This window comes from Bos indicus, chromosome 17 (assembly GCF_029378745.1).
Source record: "Bos indicus isolate NIAB-ARS_2022 breed Sahiwal x Tharparkar chromosome 17, NIAB-ARS_B.indTharparkar_mat_pri_1.0, whole genome shotgun sequence".
NCBI lineage: Eukaryota > Metazoa > Chordata > Mammalia > Artiodactyla > Bovidae > Bos > Bos indicus.
The window spans coordinates 61,834,480-61,849,923 of record NC_091776.1 but is presented as its reverse complement, the minus strand read 5'-3'; the positions used below and the strand labels follow the sequence as shown (position 1 = coordinate 61,849,923).

Below are 15,444 nucleotides of genomic sequence, written 5' to 3'. Positions count from 1 at the left end.
TAGCTCCTCCCGTGAGAATATCAGGGATTTTTGTCTTTTCAGTTCACTCCTTTATCTCTATAGTGGAAAATCAGTGCCTAGCAGACAGAAAACGCTCACGTTTCCTTCTAATGATAATAGAGCTAATAATTACACACACAAAAAGTGAAAAAGTGAAAGCGTTAGTTGCTCAGTTGTATCCAACTCTTTGTGACTCCATGGACCGTAGCCTGACAGGCTTCTCTGTCTATGGAATTCTACTGGCAAGAATACTGGATTGGGTAGCTATTCCCTTCTCCAAGGGATACTCCCGACCTAGGGATTGAACTGGGATCTCCTGCATTGCAGGCAGATTCTTTACCATCTGAGCCACCAGGGAAGCCCCAATAACTATAGGAGAGAGTGAGTAAAAGTCGCTCAGTCGTGTCCGACTCTTTGCGACCTCATGGACTATACAGTTCTTGGCATTCTCCAGGCCAGAATACTGGAGTGGGTAGCCTTTCCCTTTTTCAGGGGATCTTCCCGACCCAGGAATCGAACCAGGGTCTCCTGCACTGCAGGCGGATTCTTTACCAACTGAGAACTTATTAAACAGACCAGGCCTAGTTCTAAACATTTTACATATTTAATCGTCCTCATAATCCAAGAAGAAAATACAATTACTATTCTCTTTTTACAGAAATCAAGGAATGGAGGCTCAGAGAAATCAAGCTACTTTCCTAAGGTTCAGTTCAGTTCAGTCGCTCAGTCGTGTCCGACTCTTTCCGACCCCAATCTCTTTCCTAAGGTTACACAGCAGTAAGTGGAACAACTATTTGAGGAATGAAATGAATGAAATTCGACTTCACAGCACAGGGATGGAAATTGACGCTGTGGGAGCAGATAGGATCAATTTACGCGACTGAGTGTAACTTTGAGCACACAACGCACGGTTTAACGCCAAGATCTAAAGGAGAATGAGAAGGTCCTTTGGGAAAAGCGCGGCGGAGGCTCCACAGAGCCACTACTGCCATGACCAGCTTCAGCACAGAATGGAAGCAGGAAGTAGTGGCGGGCGTCGCGTGGGAGTGACGTCATGGAGGAGCCGGCGGGGAAGGGCGGGGGAGGAGGAGGAGAAGGAGGAGGAGCGAACCGGGCTTGGGGGGCGGCTGTATAGTCTCCGGGCTCCTCGGGCCTTGAGGGGGGTCTGCGCGCGGCCGGCTGGCTCTGTCCCCCGCTCCGTCCGGTCCGGAGCGGGCCTCCCTCTGGCCAGCCCGATGTGACCGGGCCCAGCGGAGCCTGAGTAAGGAGCCGGTTCGTCGCGGAGCCGGAGGGCGGGAGGAACATGACATCGCGGAGGTGAGGAGCCCCGAGGGCCTAGCCCGGGCCTCGGCCCGGCCCCCGCCGCTTTCAGTCAGCTCCGCCCGGGAGGGGGCGGCCCGGCTGGGCTTCGGACTCCCGCCCGGGGTCGCGGGGCAGGCTCCGTTCCAGCTCCCTAAGCCCTCCCGGGCCCCGGGGCCCGGCCCTAGCGCGCCCCCAACCCCTCGGGTCCTCATTCATTTCCTGCCTCCGCGGAGTTCCGGCTCCCGCAGCCCTGGGGATGCCCGTCAGGATGGGGTCAGGTAGAGCCGCCCGGGGAACCGCGGACGCTAGCGGCCCGGCTCGGCGCACCGCATTCCTGACCCATTGCCTCATGAGAATTGCCTCATGGTGATTCCGAAATAACCCCGCTCACTTAGGGGAGGCTCCTCGGCCCGGGACGCGGGAGGGGAGAGGAGAGAGTTGCGCGAGGCCAGGCCAATAGTCTAGCCTCTTTGGGTCACTCTGCGTCTTGCGCGCATTTGGGGGCTTTACTCAGGGTCCTTGACCACTTTGTATGCCTCTCTGCCTCTTCTTCCTCCCCACCCCCCCCCCACCCCTCACGTGCCAGAAATGGAAAAACTGACTGTATCTGCAGCTATTAGAAGTATTTCCTTCCTCTGCGATCTTCGCTTTGGGAGGTGGGAGGGAAGGGATCGTATCTTTAGTTATTTTAATCCTTCACCGCAACCTTAAAAGTCAGGTAACATTAATCACCTCCGTTTTACGGATGTGGAAACTGAGGCTCAGAAGAAACATACTGGTAAATGACAGGGTTTGAACCTAAGAGTCAGAAGGAAGATGAGTGAGTTAATGAGATCCTTGGAAAGTTCAGAGTAACCATACTACTAATTGCTAACATTTATTTAGCTCTTACCGTATGCCAAACATATTTAATCCTTATTATAACCCTATCAGGTAGGTACTGTTATCCCGCTCTAAAGAGAGTAAATGAATTTCAGAAGTTAAGCAACTTGCCTAGTAGTAGTGCTAGTTCTAGTGTTAGTCGCTCAGTTGTGTCCGACTCTTGGCTAAGGTCACTCGATCAGTAAGTGGTGGAGACAGAACCCCACTGTTAATTACTAGTCTGCTATTACAACTGTTGCCAATCATTTGTAAGCCTTAATTTTGTTGTTAAATATTAGTATCATCAATTGTTTTCAAATAATGATCCTGCTATTGTATTGTCATTCTGTATAGGATTCACACTGTCTTAGACATTTGAAAAACTGTTTCAAGCTGTTGGGGTTATTGACTGAGAGACTTTTCAAAACATTAGGAATGTCTTCTCAGAAATACACCTGCACATTATTCATTGATGGGATGAAATGAGAGAAAGGAGAAAACTGAAAACTTAAGCAGTGAGTGATTTGGACAGGTCTTCTGGCAAGTGCTTACAGATCTGGGTAATATATAATTGCATTTCAGCAGAACAGTGTATAGCCTCAAATGTTCTAATTCTTTAGAGAGCATTTAAATAAAAACAGTTTTCTATTCTTTAATCTGTCAAATAGTCATTGAGCCTTTTGTTCCTTGTGTCTGCTTTTCCAGACAAGTAAGGATCTGCTTCTTTTAGGAGACAAAAAGTCTGGGGACTGGGGGTGGGGTAGGGGCTGGGTAGTAATAGACCCTACATTGTCCAACTTGTTAATTTAGGAGCCAGGAAGTGTGAGAAGAGCCAAAGCAGCAAGTGGTAAAGATGACAGTTTGAAATGAAGTAATTCCTCCTCTCCTCCTCCAGCCCTCCCATACTTGTTATGGAAGAAAAATATGTGCCCCCTAAAAAGTCAGATTATTGTAATGCACGACTTCCCAGGTGGCTCAGTGGTTAAGAATTCACCTGCCAATGCAGGAGACTCGGGTTGGATCCCTGGGTGGGGAAGAGTCCTTGGAGAAGGAAATGGCAACCCTCTCCAGTATTCTTGCCTGGGAAATCCTTTGGACAGAGGAGCCTGGCTGTCTGCAGTCCATGGGGTTGCAAAAGAGGCAGAGATGATTTAGCAACTAAACGATAACAACGACAACAACGCACACAATTGGGGATTATTTATTATTAGTTTTCAGATCATAGGTCTTTTATTATTTTTAAACCAGCTTTATTGAGGTATAAGTGACATGCCACAAATTGCATATATTTAAGCATACAATTTGATAAGTTTCCACACATGTATACACTCAAGAAACCAGCAACACAAATCAAGATAATGAATATACCCATCACCCCTGTGATGGCTCCTGGAACCCTTTATAATCCCTTCCTTGTTGCCAGGCAGACACTTTTCTGCTTTCTGTCACTATACCTTAGTTTGCATTTCCTAGGATTTTATACAAGTGGACTTTTGTGTGTGGCTTCTTATGCTCAGCAAAATTATATCGAGGTTCATCTATGTTGTTGTGTATGGCAAATAGTTCCTTTTTATTGATCAGTGATATTCTACTGTATGGCTTTACCACCATTCATTTTTCCATCCAGTTGTTGGTGGACATTTGGGTTGTTTCAGAGTTTGGCTTCACAAATAAAACTGCTCTGAATGTCCGTGTTCATGTGTTTATATGGATGTATACTTTCATTCTTCTTTGATAAATCCTTATCAGTGGTATGGCTGGATCACATAGCAGATGTGTATATATATATTTAGGAGATATAATTTTAAAAAATTTTATTGGAGTATAGTTTATAATTTTTTTTTACTTTAAAAAGTTATTTATTTTTTAATTGAAGGATAATTGCTTTACAGAATTTTGTTGTTTTCTGTCAAACCTCAACGTGAATCAGCCATGGGTATACATATGTCCCCTCCCTCTTGAACCTCTTTCCCATCTCCCTCCCCATCCCACCCCTCTAGGTTGATACAGAGCCCCTGTTTGAGCAGATGTATATTTAATTTTTTCAGAAACTACCAAACTTTTTCAAAATGTTCCCACTGGCAGTGTATTAAGAATTCAGTTTCTCCACATCTTGGCCAACACTTGGTGTGGTCAGTTTTTAAATTTCAGTCATGTAAAGGTGTGTCATTGTAGTTTTTTCCTATATCAGTACTGTTAAATTTAATTTACTTATTTTAATAGAGGTATAATTGACATGTAACATTATATTAGTTTCAGCTGTACAGCATACTGATTTGATATTTATTTATTGTAATTTTAATTTGTATTTTCCCTGGTGACTAATAATGTTGATCATTTTTTCATGTGTTTGTTTGCCATCTGTATCTCTTCTTTGGTGGCACATCTATTGATTAAATATTTTCCCTTTTAAAATTTATGTGTAAAAAATAAAATTTACTTCTTTGTTTTCTTATTGAAATTTGAGAGCTTTTTTATTCTGGATACAAGTCTTTGATCGGAATTGCAAGCATTTTCTTTTAGTCTGTAGCTTGTCTTTTCATTTTATTAAACAGTGTCTTAAGCAGAGGGTTTTAATTTTGATGAAGTCGAATTTATCAGTTAAAAAAAGTGGATCATGCTTTTGGTGTTATTCTTAAGAAATCTTTGCTTAATCTAAGTCTCAAGTGTTTTCTCCAAGTTTTATAGTTTTAGGTTTGTGATCCACTTTGAGTTAACTTTTGTATGTGGTATGGGCTGTGGATGTATCTTCTCTTCTTTGCATATGAGTGTTCAGTTGTTCTAGCACCGCTTGCTGGAAAGACTGTCCATCTTTACTGAACTCACACCTTTTTTGAAGATCAGTTGTCCATTTGTACATGGGTCTATTTCTGGACTCTCTTCTGTTCTACTGATCTATTTGTCTTTATGTCAGTACTGCACGATCTTGATCATTGTAGCTTTATAACAAGTCTTGAAATCGGATAGTGTCTTCAGTCTTCAAACTGCTCTTTTTCAAATGACATTTAACCTCAAAATTAATACATTCACCAAGTAGTTACTGAACCAGGCAGGATGAGGCAATAAAGTAGGCAAAGATTGCTGTTCTCATGACTGAGAGAGAACGTGAACAAACCCATGAATAAATAAGACTATTTCAGGTAGTAATAACTTCTGGGAGGCCGAAAAAAGCAAATGTGGAGAATGTGGTTAGTTTTGATAATGGGTTTAGGAAAAGTCTCTGAGGAGGTGATCATAGGAGCTGACTCCTCAGTGACTAATATTCTGAATTTTGTGTAGCTTAATTATCAAACTAATCTTTTTTGGTTCATGGGTTTAGAGTCTTTATGTGTTCAGTAATTAAAATGTCATATTCAGTATGCTGATGCCTCTCAGCATCACAGGTAGGGAAAGGATGTGCAATTAAATGACAAGCCCCACCCCCACACACCCCTCTGCCATGGGCTTCCCTGGTGGCTAGGCAGTAAAGTATCCACCTGCCAATGTAGGAGATTGGATCCCTGGGTTGGGAAGATCCCCTGGAGAAGGAAATGGTAACCCACTGCAGTATGCTTGCCTGGGAAATCCTATGGACAGAGGTGCCTGGCAGTCAGTGGGGTCGCAAAGAGTCAGACATGGCTTAGCCACTAAACAACCACCACCCCAGGTAATAGAGTGATGGCAGTTCTGTGTTTAGATTTTGAGATTGCTTGGCTGCTCTACTCTGCCTCGCCCGGCTGACCAAACAGGTTATATCTTTCAGCATCTGGTACATCTTTGGCATTTGCTTTTTTTCCTCTGGGAGAGACTGTCTGATGACGTGTACTGAGAGGGGCAGAAAATTTAGCTTGTTCTCTAACTCAAGGCTTTTGGTTTATCTGTTGCAGGTCAAGTACATTTTGTCCCAGGCTCTCCCTGGTGGCCATGTTTGTTTATCTCCTGTGGGAGTCAATAAACTTGCCTTACTGAAAAATAACAGCTCTGTGTCTTTCCAGTTGAAACTTGTTGTCTTTGCTAACGTCCTATCCAGAACTCGGGTTTTTGTCCAGAGCTGCTCAAATGCAAGGCCCACTGCTAAGATTACTTACTCCTCTTGCACGTGGTCAATGTGGTGACTGTTAGAGAGTCACACGAGATCTGGAAAAGCAGAGCCAACCCTTGTTTGTAATTGTTACTAGTGGGCCTTGGTGTACTTTGTTAGGCAGCAGCAGAACAATAGAAGACACTGTGCTTATTCCTTTTTCCCTTTGGGAAACACAGATAGCACTTGCCTTCCGATGCTGCCCTTTTTAAGGAAGGGGAAGACAAATACTGATGTTTGGTAGGTTCTGTGGCAGTTGTGGACTGCACCCAAGGGTTTGAGAACCGCCCCCGCCCCCCCGAAGTGGATTCAAGCTCCCTAAAATTGCAGCCCAGTTCACTACTGAGTTTTGGAGGGTGATGTGCATTCAGCAAACTCTTAGCAGTGCTGAAATATGAAAGACACAGTTCGTGTTTTCAAGTAGCATTGACTTTAGAGGGAGACAGACTTGTGGGCCAGCATCGAACGAGTTTGATGAAAGTATCAAACTGAAACTGAACTTTGTCAGTACAGAGCGTACTGTTTAGAGCACACACATACTTGTGCGCTGATGTGCACTTCACACACACTGTGTGTGTCTGTTATATACACATACCTATACCCACATGCAATATGTTTATTTTAAAAACAGTAGACTATAGATCCAAGCCTTTGTCACTCCACTGACCCACTCTAATGGAACCTTGACTTATTCATTCACGAATGTGGGATTTAACTTGGTTATCAGGGGATTACTACGTATGGGGGGCACTGTACTAGGCGTTGAGTGTCCAGGTTTTAAGGAAACAGTGAGTGTGAAAGTGCTGAGGTGCGGAGTTCTCAGAGTGCTTGAAGGACAGACAGGAGCACGTGGTGGAGCTGACACTGGGGCTGTAGGTGGGGACGAGACCACGCAGGGATTATTAAGGTCCTCAGCATCACGTGGACCACAGAGAAGAGTTTGGATTGTATTTTAAGAGCAGCTCAAACCCATAGAAGGATGTAATCGGGGAGTGGCATGAGATGATCTATTTAAAAATATCCCTCTAGCTGCTCTGAAGGGAGGGTTGTTAAGAGGTTCGAGTGGACCCTGGGAGAGCAGACAAACAAGAGAGAGACTTCAAACAGGATAGAAGCCATTTGTGGAAAGATTTTTGCAGGCAGTTTCCAATGCCTTGTCATCAGAGCAGAGATACTGACCAATGAAACTCCGTGAAAAGATAATGATCAATTAAGCCATAGCTCTATACTACCATTAAAAAACTGCCTTCACTTTTTTTCTAGCCTCTGTTACCTAGAATCCTTTTCCCTATCAACTACCCCTCCCTCATGACTCATCCTTCTCCCCATTGAAAATTAGCATTTAATTGGAAAAGAGGAATATTCTTGTAATCTGCAGAAAGTACCACTTTAAGCTTTCTCCCCAAGGACAAAGATAATCATTTTTGTAGCGCAGCGGGTAAGAAAGCCATACCCAGTATCACTTTATATTTAGGCAAGAAACTGAAATTAGACTTTGGATCCCTAGTTTAAACTCCCTTCTTAGCATAGCAGCCTTGAGAATAAGTTCCTGAAATTAACAGCCTGCTCGACTGTTTCCCCACATCACTGGGGGGAAGGGGACGCATGGATAAAATAATCAGCATCATTGTATTTTCTTTTTGGTTCATCAGCATTTTCTTTTTTAAACTCACTTGACATAAAGAAGAGCCTGGTCTCAGTGAGCTAGGGCTTTGTAGAATCTGTGCTCAGTAATGAGAGATTTACATTTTTGGTATGATTTCCCGGCAAGTAGTTTGGGTTAGTAAACTCTCTTGGAGGTGGGGGATTCTGTCTTTCCTTTCTTCAGGCCCACTCAGCACAGGACTGATTTGTTTCACACATTGGTTGGAGGCTCTTTTTTCCACAAGCATTGGGGTTGTGAGAGTGTGCATGTGTTTTCAGCTCTTTCTGCGAGATGGGTGGCACCCACCTGGGCCGTGTTGTGACCTGAGAGTCTTAATAAGTAATAGTGCTGCAGACTCAGAGAACAGACTTAACAGGGGGGGCTGGGGAAGGGGTAGTGAGGGTGTTCGAGATTGTCATGTACACACCGTTATATTTAAAGTGAGTAACCAACAAGGACCTACTGCACAGCACAGGGGACCCTGCACAGTGTTATGTGGCAGCCTAGACGGGAGGGGAGTTCGGGGCAGAATGGATGCATGTATATGTATTTAGTCCCTTTGCTGTCCACCTGAAACTATCACAACATTGTTAATTGGCTGTACCCAATATAAAAGTAAAAAAAAAGTTTTTTTAAAAAATAGGCAGTGCCAGAGGATGACCGATTAGAAGGGGTTGTCAAGCACCTGGAGGTTTGTGAGAGTTACAGTGTACAAGAGGAGAACGCTCATATTCCCTGGTGGCCCAGTGGTTAAGACTCTGTACTTGCACTGCAGGGGGCACCGGTTTGATCCCTGGTCAGGGAACTAAGATCCAGCATGCCTTGTGGCAGGGCACTGAAAAAAAAAAATACATAAGAGAACTCTCTTCCCCTCTTCTGCATGTGATTTTTTTCCCTGTGCCCTTCCTTTCTGGCTTTTCTCCTCCCTGATTTTTCTTCATTCCCCAAAATTAACTCAGGCATCCGTCCTTCACCAAGTGCCTATGGTAGACGTTAGGCAGACTGACATTTATCTGTTTCTTCTCATCTTTTATGGACCTACCTTGTTGATAAACCCAAATGCCCTTTTCCCCTCCTTTGAGGTAACATAGATACATTTACATGATTTGGGGAGACTAACCTCTGCTGTTTGAATTCACATGAAGCAGAAGATGGGGGCAGGATTTAGAGATGTGTGGCCTCAGTACCTACTATTACAAGTGTTTCTGTCATCCTTGAGGCCGGCTCTATAATCTAATATTAAACCTGTTAACTTCACAACCCTTTGGCTTCCCTTGTGGCTCAGTGGTAAAGAACCCGCCTACCAGCGCAAGAGATGTAAGGGACATAGGTTCAGTCCCTGGGTTGGGAAGATGCCCTGGAGAAAGACATGGCAACCCACTCCAGTATTGCCTGGAGAATCCCCATGGACAGAGGAGCCTGGTGGGCTAGTCCATAGGGTCGCACAGAGTCAGACACGACTGAAGCGACTTAGCACACGCATATCCTTTACCCTCCCTCACTAAGATCTCAGGGATTGAATGAACTCTTAACTGCTCTGTGTTAGAGGTGAGCATTTTGCGAATCACAAAACTACTAGTCGTTGAACTACAAATATTAAACATGCAATTGGGAAAAAGTTTCTGGTAAATATAAAGAACTTTTTGAAAAGCATAGCTCAGGAAAGAGAGTTTACAATATATCAAAACTCAAGTGGGTGGATTATGTTGTAGAACTTTCAATTTCTAATTATACACCGTTCGAAATAACGTGGGGACAGCCCCTGAGCCCTGAAGTTCAGTTTTTGCAAAGACAGTGTAACATAAATGATTCATATGTCAAAATGGGCCATGTGAAACTAACATAATTATGCAAGAGAAGAATCTATCTGCATATCTTCCACCAATAATAATAATGATAACAACAGCGATAACCAATGTTTGTTAAGCTCTTACTCTGTCTAGCCTTTGTGCTAAATGCTGGTTACTGAGTTTCCCCCATAAACATTACTCTCCTCTGTTCCCTCTTAATAACATGATAGGCATAATTAGAACCTGGCAATGAAGCAGTGATAGTTTGTTTAATATAAGGGTAAAGAGACCACGTGCTTTTTCCCCTGTGCCAGTCTGCCTGATGGGTGTTCGTGGTGGTTACCTAGCCCACCTTCAGCAGTCACTTTTTTTTTTTTTAGCAGTCACTTTTATAATGTCTCTAAGCCTTAGCAGGATACTCTACGTAAATGTTGTGTTTTTAAAATACACAAAGGTGGGAACACATGGTTATGAATGAAGACCATCTAGACTCAGAGTCCTGCTCTAGAAATTTTTAGAAATAAATAACAGTGTAAAGGCTAAAAATTTGATTTTTGGAGTCTGCATTGTATGCTGGCCCCATGGAAAACAGTCAGTAAATGTGGCCACAGTTTTAAAAAAATAATGTATTTATTATTTATTTTTATTTTTGGCTGCTGGGTCTTTGTTGCTGCGTGTGGGCTTTCTCTAGTGGCGGAGAGGGGGGCCACTCTCCTGATGCGGTGCGCGGGCTTCTCATTGTGGTGGCTTCTCTTATTTCGGAGCACGGGCCCTAGGATGCATGGGCTTGGTTGCCTCCATGGCATGTGGGACCTTCCTGGATCAGAGATCGAACCCATGTCCCCTACATTGCAAGGTGGATTCTTAACCACTGGACCACCAGGGAAGCCCTGTGGTCGCAGTTTTAACTAGCCATAATAAATAATAGCCAGTAAATTATTTTTTTCCTTGCTGTCAGAGCAAGTTCATAATTGAGGAGAAAAAAATGTATGTAATAATATGAGTATGGAGAAGTCTTTTCTGTTTTATAATTTGCAACTTTTTATTTAAATCTGAAATATTTGTAGGGGAGAGAGACTCAAAAGGGAGGGGAGATATATATATATGTATATATAAAATTATGGCTTCCCTGGCGACTCAGACAATATAGAATCCACCTGCAATGAAGGAGACCCAGGTTCGATCCCTGGGTCAGGAATATTCCCTGGAGAAGGAAATGGCAACCCACTCCAGTATTCTTGCCTCGGAAATCTCATGGACAGAGGAGCCTGGTGGGCTACAGTCCATGAGGTGTGAAGAGTTGGACATGACTGAGTGACTAACGCTTTTCATGACTTGATTTGTGTTATTGTACCTCAGAATAAAAGCACAATATTATAAAGCAATTTTCCACCAATTAAAAAATATTATTAGTGGGAAAAATATAATTATGCCTTCTCTGTCTTCATACTCTTTTCCTGATGTAAATTCTCATCTCTGTCTTATTTACTTTCTTCTTCCAGTCACCCCATCTTTTTAGTACCTATTGTGAAGGGCCCTGTTAAAATCTGTGCCTTTATTGTAAATATTTTATTCTGACCTAAAACAAAATTCCTAGTTCCTAAGGTGAAAGTCCTTAGAGTTTTTTCTGTGCTAAGCATTTTATGTGTTATTAATTGACTTCAAGCTCACAACAACTTGCTGTGAGTCAAGTTTTCTAAACATAGCAAGAAACCCAGAAACCATAAAGGAACAAGCTGATAAATTTAATCATGCCAAGATGAATTTCTTTGGGGGCAAAAAAATTAACCACAAGTGAGTAAAAAAGGAAAAATGCTAAGACAAATGTTGTCACACATATAATAAAGGATCATTTTTCTGGTTCTATCAAGAGCCCCTTTAAATGAGTAAGAAAAAAAATCCAATAGAAAATGAACAATGGCAAGCTGACAACTCACAGAAAAGGGGGGGGAAAAATGGTCTGAAAACTTGAAAAATCGCTCAGTCTCACACAGAAATGCAAAGTAGAATGGTACCATTTTCCATGACTCAGATGAAAAAGTTTGGTAATATATGTGGTATTGGCAAAACTGGGAGAAAACAGGGACTTTCACACTCATTTCATGGGAGTTGAAACTGTTACCTTCTTTTGAGTGCAGTTTGGCAGATTTATCAGAGTTAAAAAAACACTCTTGTCAAAACAGTTTTGTTTCTAAAATTTTAATTTACAACCATGCTTGTAAACTTGTATAGAGATAATTATAAAGGGTATGATATGCTGCATTATTTGTATTAACAAAAATCTAGGAATAATATAAATGTCCTTTAATAGGGATTAAATTATGAATAGTACATTCTTATAATGGAATAATGTATAGCCATTAAAAAGAATAGAAAGATCATATAGAAAGATCTTTGTGTTGGAGTAAGTGAAAAATCGGGGTGTAGATCAGGCTTCCATTTGTGTGTGTGTTCCACATAGCCTGGCATGGAGTATGCACCCGTGCACATGTAGGTAAGTATGTGTGTGTGGCGTGCTGCAATTCATGGGGTCGCAAAGAGTCGGACACGACAGAGCGACTGATCTGATCTGATGTGTGTGTGTGTGTGTGTGTATATATGCATGAGACGTTTCTCAGTGTTACAGGAAACTTGCTAACTGTAGTTACTTTTGACGAATACAGCTGGGAGTCTATGGAACCTTGGGCTTTTTCTCTGAAATTTCATGCCTATCGTGCTGTTTTAATAGATAAATTTTAAAAGGTTTTAGAAAGTTTTAAGTGTGTGTGCTCAGCAGGATCCTAGAGGGCATCGACTATACAAAACTAGAGCCGCCTAAAGTAGCTGGCTGAGATAAGGAAAGATGAAACAGGAATGAAAAACAGGATAACCAAATAAAAAGATCTTGCTAGAAGCAGTAAACAGTGCTTTTGAGGGAGCCCTCCCCATGGTGAGGTTGGGGGCAAACCTGAGAAATTCTTCTAAGAACCTGTTTTTGAAAAACAAAGAGGAGATAACAGAGGTGACAGTAAGGGATCAGATCTCCCATAGGTGGTGGGGGCCAGGCTGGGTGACCAGTGTACCTGAAGCAACCGCTGAGCTTGAAGTATGCGTCAGTTCACTTCAAGTAACCTGAGAATTGTAGGCTTAAGGATTTTTTAAACACTGTGATATAACCATCGTTATAATTTAAAAATAATTAGAATCTTTGAATCAGGAACAAGGTATCTGCTGTCCATATCACTGAAGTAGCTGTCTTTTTCTGGGATAGATATCAGTGTTATATTTGCTTCATGAAAGGAAGTGGTGCATTTTCTTTTCCTTTTGCTTCTCTGGAATAATTTATAGAGCATGGAATGGTATGGTCTTTGAAAGTTTGATAGAATTCCATTTTGAAACCAAACAAATAAAAAGCTTGGTGCTTTTCTGTGGGGTAATTTTAAAATTGCTCTGTTTTTATATAGAAATTGGTTTGCCTGCATTTTCTCTTGAATGGACCAGTTTGGGCAGTCTGTATTTCCTTAGAAAATTATTCACTTCATCTGGATTTTCTAATTTATTGGTACACCAGTTTGCAAAGTAGTTTCTTAAAAAATTCTTCTTCTTCTGTTTGAGTGGTTATGGTTATTTCCCCCTTGTCATTTCTTATTTTATGTATTTGTGATTTTTTTTTTCTTATTTGTGTATTCCTGATTGAGTTAACTAGTGGTTTATCTATTTTGCTAATTTTAAGAAGCAGGATTTTTATTAATTACATCTGCTACCTTTTTTTCTTTGATTTTTGCTTTTATCTTTATAAAATATGTTTCCTTCCTTGTGGTATACTTTGGCTTTTGTTTGGCAGGGGTGGGACTTTATTTATTTATTTATTTTTTTATTATTGTTAGTGTTTGTGTAGTGAATTTTCCACTGATCACTCTATTAGCTGTATGCTATAAATATTGATACATAGTGTTTTTGTGGCCATTATTTTTTAAAAATTGTGTAATTTGAGCTTATATTTCCCCCTTTACCTAACAGTTGTTTAATGGAAGGTTTTAAAATTTCCAGGTACCAGGGCCTTTCAGTTTTTTGCTTTTGTTAGTAGAATTCGGTTTTATTGCCTTATGATAGTGTATTTGGTAATACTTTTTTCTCTTACACTATATATATTAGTGAAGTATAGTTGACTTACAGTGCTTTAGGTGCACAGCAAGGTGATTCATTTATGTATATATACATATATATTCTATACAGTCAGCAAAAACAAGACCAGGAGCTGACTGTGGCTCAGGTCATGAACTCCTTATTGCCAAATTCAGACTTAAATTGAAGAAAACCACTAGACCATTTGGGCATGACCTAAATCAAATCCCTTATGATTATACAGTGGAAGTGAGAAATAGATTTAAGGGCCTAGATCTGATAGAGTGCCTGATGAGCTATGGAATGAGGTTTGTGACACTGTACAGGAGACAGGGATCAAGACCATCACCATGGGAAAGAAATGCAAAAAAGCAAAATGGCTGTCTAGGGAGGCCTTACAAATAGCTGTGAAAAGAAGAGAAGCGAAAAGCAAAGGAGAAAAGCAAAGATATAAACATCTGAATGCAGAGTTCCAAAGAATAGCAAGGAGAGATAAGAAAGCCTTCTTCAGAGATCAATGCAAAGAAATAGAGGAAAACAACAGAATGGGAAAGACTAGAGATCTCTTCAAGAAAATCAGAGATACCAAAGGAACATTTCATGCAAAGATAGGCTCGATAAAGGACAGAAATGGTATGGACCTAACAGAAGCAGAAGATATTAATAAGAGGTGGCAAGAATACACAGAAGAACTGTACAAAAAAGATCTTCACGACCCAGAGAATCACGATGGTGTGATCACTCACCTAGAGCCAGACATCCTGGAATGTGAAGTCAAGTGGGCCTTAGAAAGCGTCAGTACGAACAAAGCTAGTGGAGGTGATGGAATTCCAGTTGAGCTATTCCAAATCCTGAAAGATGATGCTGTGAAAGTGCTGCACTCAATATGCCAGCAAATTTGGAAAACTCAGCAGTGGCCACAGGACTGGAAAAGGTCCGTCTTCATTCCAATCCCAAAGAAAGGCAATGCCAAAGAATGCTCAAACTACCGCACAATTGCACTCATCTCACACGCTAGTAAAGTAATGCTTAAAATTCTCCAAGCCAGGCTTCAGCAATATGTGAACTGTGAACTTCCAGATGTTCAAGCTGGTTTTAGAAGAGGCAAAGGAACCAGAGATTAAACTGCCAATGTCTACTGGATCGTCGAAAAAGCAAGAGAGTTCCAGAAAAACATCTATTTCTGCATTATTGACTATGCCAAAGCCTTTGACTGTGTGGATCACAATAAACTGTGGAAAATTCTGAAAGAGATGGGAATACCAGACCACCTGACCTGCCTCTTGAGAAATTTGTATGCAGGTCAGGAAGCAACAGTTAGAACTGGACATGGAACAACAGACTGGTTCCAAATAGGAAAAGGAGTAGTCAAGGCTGCATATTATCACTCTGCTTATATAACTTATATGCAGAGTACATCATGAGAAACGCTGGGCTGGAAGAAACACAAGCTGGAACCAAGATTGCCGGGAGAAACATCAATAACCTCAGATATGCAGATGACACCACCCTTATGGCAGAAAGTGAAGAGGAACTAAAAAGCCTCTTGATGAAGGTGAAAGTGGAGAGTGAAAAAGTTGGCTTAAAGCTCAACATGCGGAAAACGAAGATCATGGTATCCGGTCCCATCACTTCATGGGAAATAGATGGGGAAACAGTGGAAATGACTCTTTGCGACCCTG

General features: G+C 41.7%; 1 protein-coding gene across 4 annotated transcripts in view; it reads left to right on the top strand.

The window, feature by feature from the left end:
- Window positions 1-1,089: 1,089 nt before the first annotated feature.
- Window positions 1,090-15,444, top strand: part of PTPN11 (protein tyrosine phosphatase non-receptor type 11) — a 70,684-nt gene continuing 56,329 nt past the window's right edge. For 2 of the 4 annotated variants that reach the window (XM_070769658.1, XM_070769655.1), the window contains exon 1: window positions 1,091-1,317. In XM_070769658.1, coding sequence (XP_070625759.1) covers window positions 1,304-1,317 — 14 coding nt within the window. In that variant the 5' untranslated portion in view covers window positions 1,091-1,303. Of the gene's footprint in view, window positions 1,318-15,444 lie in introns of all 4 variants that reach the window. The other 2 variants (XM_070769656.1, XM_070769657.1) reach the window with 2 other exon arrangements.